The following is a 6,344-nucleotide window of genomic DNA, read 5'->3' on the forward strand; positions in this document are numbered from 1 at the left end:
GTTGTTGGTGATAACCGTCATGATTATTTGATTAAGAAAATCCGACGATCATGATTGAGGATAACCAAATCAACAAAAAAAAATATATCAAATTATACCTCATTCCACTTATTATAATTTTACTAGTTTTACAACTCGTGCAATGCACGGGTCTTCATTAATATTTTTAGATTATTTAAAATTATAATAAATTTCTTTCTGGATCACTACCTTATTAGTATAGCTTTACAACTCGTGCGAGGCACGAGTGTTCATTAATACTTTTATATTATTTAAAATTATAATAAAAAAAATTGGATCATTAACTTATTAGTACATTTATAAATAATAATATAAATATTTGTTGTTGTCGGGATTCAAACATGAATCATGGGTAGTGTATAAACAATAATATAAATATTTGATGTTAGTGGGGTTCAAATCTCAGAGTTGAGTAATGTATGTTCTTTTAGTATTTGAATCTAACGGTTCTGATCACTTGATTAAAAAGTTCCGACGGTTATAAATGGGGATAACCAAACCAATCAAAAAAAGACATACTAAATTATACCACATTTTGTTTATTATAGTACGTTGGAGTGAACCATATTTTACATATTATATATACTAGTTAGTATATTTATAAATAATAATATAAGTATTTGTTGTTACCGGGATTCGAACATGCTGTTGGTGGGGTTCAAACCTAAGAGTTTTAGTAGTGTATATATAATAATATAAATATTTGTTGTTGGCTGGGTTCGAACCTGGGAGCTTGGTAGTGTATATTCTTTTAGTATTTGAATCTAACGGTCCTGATTAGGGCTGCACAGAATTTCGGTTTGGACCTGTAACCCGGACCGGACCGGGTCTACCGGTCCAAGATCTGGACCGGACCGGACATACCCGGTCCGGTCTCCGGTCCTTATAATTGAAAAAATCCGGTATTCGGTCCGATCTGGTCCAAGACCTGAAAAAATCCGGTCCAGATCTGAATAGACCTGAATTCATATATATAATTGTTTTACCTTTAGTTTATGTCTTATAAAATCATATATAATTATTAAATATTCATCCATATCATATTTTATTGATCCAAGTTAATAGATAATAAATTCATATGATATCGATACTACACTTTAAATTATTAAATTCTGTACTTCATGTAATAAAATATTGATATTCATACTCTTAAGATGTAATATTTACTTTTAAAATAATAAATTATGTACTTATTTTTAAATTTTTATTGACATACCAAGTAACAAAATTTTGAATGTATATAAATTTGAAAAAAAATTAAATAAATCAATTTTTTATATAAATATTAATTAAATCGGTCCAAACCGGTCCGATCCCGGTCCAATCCGGGTTTTTCCGGTCCGGTCTCAAGACCGGATAGAACCGGTCCGGTCCTCGGTCCTTAATTCTGAAAAAATCCGGTCTTCGGTCCGGGTCGGTCCGATTTTTAAGCTTTGTGCAGCCCTAATCCTTATCACTTGATTAAAAAGCTCTGACGGTCGTAAATGGGGATAATCAAACCAACCAAAAAAGACATACTCCTCATTCCGGTTATTATAGTATAATATAGATATATATAAATAATAATATAAATATTTGTTGTTGGCGAGATTCGAACGTGAATCTTGGGCTGTATAAATAATAATATAAATATTTGTTGTTGGCTGAGTTCAAAGTTGGGGAGTTTTAGTAGCTTTAGTATATGGGATTCGAATATGAAAGCCGGAGTAGTGTATATTCTTTTAGTATTTGAATTTAACGGTACTGATCACTTGGGATAACGAAACCAAAAAAAATAATCATACCAAATTATACCAGTATAAATAGATATAGATTATGGTGAGTGAGTCGTCCTGCTTTAAGCAATTTGAACTAAAGAACGCGAGGAAATTGTACATTTCTAAAAACGGAAATTACCAAAACGTTCCTTTGATTGCTGAACTATAACCTATATATATTTACACAAAGGATAGAAAATATTCCTCTGTAATTTTCAGATGATCCCAAAAAAACCTTGGCTATTGTTCTAACAGAAAAAAATATTGTTCTAACAGAAAAAAATAAAACTGGTATATAGATTTCCAAATTCAATTCTAAAGCAAAGAATTTAGTTTCCAAACCCACCTTCAACTACAAGGAGAAACAAAAAGAAAGTGTGTTTAATCAAGAGATTATAAACTGCAAAATATTTATCATGTATCCAAAGAACATATTCTGTGCATGAGAACAACAAACACTGAGGAAATGAAGTTTTGCTACACGAACTGCTTAAAAGAATCTCATTGTTCCCGACAGTAGAAAATGAATTACATTCTATCTAAGAAGTGACATAATACAGAACATCCTGGGTGTTGAGAAGATGCTGACATCCAAATGCTATAATATATCTCTTCTTTTAGATAGAGCTTGTCATGCCTTTATACGGATTACAAATGAACCTGTTCACAAAATAATAATCACATTATTCAACAAAGCATTAACTTGTAAACAATTCTTGTACTGAGAACTACTTACTGGAAAGATTGAGATATTGTGTTGCACTTATGCTTATAATATTTCTGCCAAGTGCTAACTGATTATGAAATCCAAAGCATATATCTGCTCTTGATTTTATATCATGTCTCCTCTTTCTTTAGAACTCTTCTCAATCATAAAACACAATATATTATATAGACTCAATAAATAAAGGTACTCACAGGTAGGGAGGTTGGATATGTCTGCAGAAACTGCACAAGGGATTCCCAGATTTGAGAGTGCTCCCCTTATAATTCCACAGGGAAAGTAGAGATGCATGCTTGTTGCTGGTGCTGCTTTGGTTTCAGCCAGTGCTGCTCTGTTTTGAGCTAGTAGTTCAGGATCTTTAGCACTTGACTCATCCAATATTGGATTTGACACGCGAGAGAGCCAGCGGAAACGATTATCTTGCAATACAAAGGTACCCTACAATGAAAATAGTTAGGCAGTTGAATTCTGACAAGGAGACTTTAAATTCTTGAATTCAAGGTGACAGACTTACTCTATGATTGGTCTTCAAATTATCTATTTGCTTCTTGAAGAGCTCAGACCAAAAGTCCTTGCAGATAAACTTGATTGCTTCTAGGTGATCACTGAACCGAGGTCTGTCCATTGTATACCTAAAAAGAAGTTAATAAAATCATCTGACTACTGGGAAAACAACATGAGTTGAGATGCTATTGTCGAAATAGTTACAAATTTTCTGAAATATAATGTATATGGTCAAAGTTTAAGAAATTACGGTACAGTACAGTTACTGCTTGCAGAACTACATTATTAAGATAAAATATAAAGATTTCTGACAATTTTGTTGTGATTCCATTATTTAGTTACAATAACATTGCATCATCAGCAAAAAGGACCGTCTGGAATTTAATCATGCCTTTAGCATGGGTAGATCACTTGAATATATTCGATATTATGGGGTTTTACCTCCTAACATATGACATGGGTAAGTTTGTAATGGATCCTGGGTAAGCGGCAAAGGATCCATTGGCTTTTGAGTTTTGTACAAGAGGAAAATCTGGAAAGCTTCTGGAAGTACTACCGAGTAAAGTCAATGATGAAACTAGTCAATTTGGAAAGGCCAAAAATTTAAGTGAATTCTTGAAAGTCGGCTACATTCTAATGAGAACTACTCAAATAGATAGGCCATAGGACAGTGTACGTTCATTAGAGGCATCATACTCATACATCCTTCACGGCAGATGTTGGTATGGTGATTTTTTTCAAAAAAGCAAATGAATTTAACTCACATACTTCACTTTGACAAGGCCATGCTATAACTGATAGTTACATACGAAAGAGGTGATGGTTGCTAATCTAAATCCTCACAATGCCAAGCTACAGATTGGCAACAATTTGCTAACCTAAGAAGGAACATTAGTGAGTAATAGCACACTATTCTCAATTGGCATTCCGTCTAGTTTGTTAATTTGCACACAAATGTTTAAAACCTCACCTTACAGACATAGCACAGTGGAGACTGTCCCCAAATTCTCTTTAATTTCTCGTAAATGTAGATATCACATCACAGATATAAAACAATTTTTGGCATCACATAAATTTTTCGCCCAAACTAACATAGTATTTACGGAAATGATATACGGATCCAATAATCCAACTCACACTACTAGCATCAAACAGCGCAATTAAGCAAAAATGACAACATTTCATAACACAAATCAGCACGATTAACCCTAATCAAATCGAATCCAATTGAAACCCCAACTAACCAAATCGAATCCAATTGACAATCAGAAAAATAGATACAAAAGAGGTGGGGGGGAGTAAACGAACCTCTCGGAGAGCTGATGGCCGACCTGATAGCCAATAGCTTCGATAGTACGGGCGGCGAGTTCAGGTTTGTTAGCGTAAAAGCGAGTGGTATAAGAAGACACGATCTCTGTGAGTAAACTGTCTATACAACTCTCCGATACTTCCCTTCCCATTCCGATCGCCACCGATTCAATATATGGATTTTTAAGTCACGATATGGTAACACTACGGTGAGGTGAGGTGAGGTAAGGTGTACGAGTGAGACTACTCTTTTTCGGTTTTTGGGAGTTTGAGTAAAATAAATATATGTATGTTATCTGCATTTTATTATGATTCTAAAAATTCCTGATTTTATCGATTAAGTTTTGATTAATTTTATATAAGAGTAGATCAAATTTTTTAAAATTGAAATATGTATGAATTATTTTTGATCCGTATTAAATAGTTATGAAATTGTATATATAGGCATTATCTATTATGATATAAATGTTTTATTTTCTAAAATTTCGGCGCAAGTAATCATAATTTAGGTTATAAACTATAAATTATTTAAATATATCTTTCGGTTAGATAAAAAAATCTCAATTCTACCGGAAGAAGGAAAATAAGTAATTTTTGAAATTCTAAAAATGATGTGGTACATTTTGACAAATTTAAATTTCAATTTATTTTTTATATTATTAACCAATATCTTACTGACCCAAATTTTAATTCAAATCTATACTATTATATAATAGACGAAACATTGAAAATTTTATTTGTATGGTCCTTCGTTAAATTATTTAACTACCTCTTATTTAATAATTTCAATATTTTACGTAATTGTCCTTATATTTTATATTTACTTAATTAGCCTTATATTTTAAACTCGTTATTAAGTATGAAATGCAACACAGAAGGGGTGAATGTGTTTTGTTGAATTTTTATCGTTCGGCTTATGGAACAAAACAGCTGTATGAACTTGTAGTGATAAACTGTTACATGCAGACATACAAACAGAACTCAACTTCTTCTCTTGAGAGAATACAATATATTTCCTAGATCAGTTTTTGTTACTCTAAACAAAGAACCACATGCTTTATAGATCAACATGCACGAGTTTACAAAACTTGCAATAAAATGGACTAACACAATTTCTAAAGCTATTTTGTACATTTCCATTTCCAGTGTTAGAAAATTTGTGCAGAATCTATTAGGTCTATGACGCTCCTTTATCCAGTTCATCTTGAGCCTTGATCTTGAATTCTTCAAACTGCATTTGTAGGCTTTTCAATTATTTGTTGATTGATAATCTTGGGTCTTCAAGTTGTCTGCATTCTGAATTATGAAGTTGTTTGTCGAGATCTTTTTTATTCTGTAGAGATGTCACATATCAATAAGTAATCTATAATAATTCTTAACAAAATCATTTATCAGATTATCTTCAGCTTTCTTCAGAACTTCAGCTAACTGTGCTTTGACCTGCATCGGTTCTTATTCTCTACTGTCACCAATTTGATAAATGGCTGTTCTGAGAGCTTGAATGGATATTCTTTCAAGTCCATCACCAAGTTTGATAACCTTAGGATGTGAAGAGTTTTCATTATAACATAAGCATCTTCCTTTCAGAATAACTTCCACCTTAGCAAAATTCTTCAGCATAGGAATTTCTCTCCCATCACCTTCAGTAATCATTGGACTGTAATGAGAAGTCTTTGTACCGGAGATTCTGAATAGATCTCTTATAGCCTTCAAAATATATTCTGACCATCTTCTTATAACATCAGATTTTACTTCCAGAAGATAATGAATCTGTTGAAGTTCTCTGATAGACTTCTTTAATACATCAGAATCAGCTAATCTATAAGTCCTTCTATCATTGAGAAATAAAATTAATTTCTCTTTCAGATTCTCCTTATCATGAGCATCTATCACAACTTGAGCAGACAACACCTTGTCAAGGTGCCTTTGTTTGATTTGTTCATATGGTTTGTCTGTCAATATGAAAGGATCTCCTAGAGTAACCTCTACTCCTGTTTGAATCTTCTCTTCGTCGGAACCTAATCCAGCTC

At 32.6% G+C, this 6,344-nt stretch overlaps 1 protein-coding gene across 2 annotated transcripts; it reads right to left on the reverse strand.

Annotated features, from left to right (window-relative positions):
• Positions 1-2,171: 2,171 nt before the first annotated feature.
• LOC141675171 (uncharacterized) lies at positions 2,172-4,580 on the reverse strand. Of its 2 annotated transcripts, none has more exons than XM_074481885.1 (4): positions 4,315-4,580; positions 3,017-3,119; positions 2,697-2,940; positions 2,172-2,438 (listed from the first exon to the last, which is right to left on the reverse strand). In XM_074481885.1, the coding sequence occupies exons 1-4, from the start codon at positions 4,464-4,466 to the stop codon at positions 2,410-2,412; spliced, it is 528 nt and encodes a 175-aa protein (XP_074337986.1). In that variant the 5' UTR covers positions 4,467-4,580; the 3' UTR covers positions 2,172-2,409. The 2 variants fall into 2 exon arrangements, with proteins under 2 accessions (XP_074337986.1, XP_074337985.1); XM_074481884.1 differs by having other exon boundaries at positions 3,017-3,134; positions 4,315-4,577.
• Positions 4,581-6,344: the final 1,764 nt, after the last annotated feature.

The sequence above is a fragment of the Apium graveolens genome, chromosome 7 (assembly GCF_009905375.1).
Source record: "Apium graveolens cultivar Ventura chromosome 7, ASM990537v1, whole genome shotgun sequence".
In the NCBI taxonomy this organism is placed as follows: domain Eukaryota; kingdom Viridiplantae; phylum Streptophyta; class Magnoliopsida; order Apiales; family Apiaceae; genus Apium; species Apium graveolens.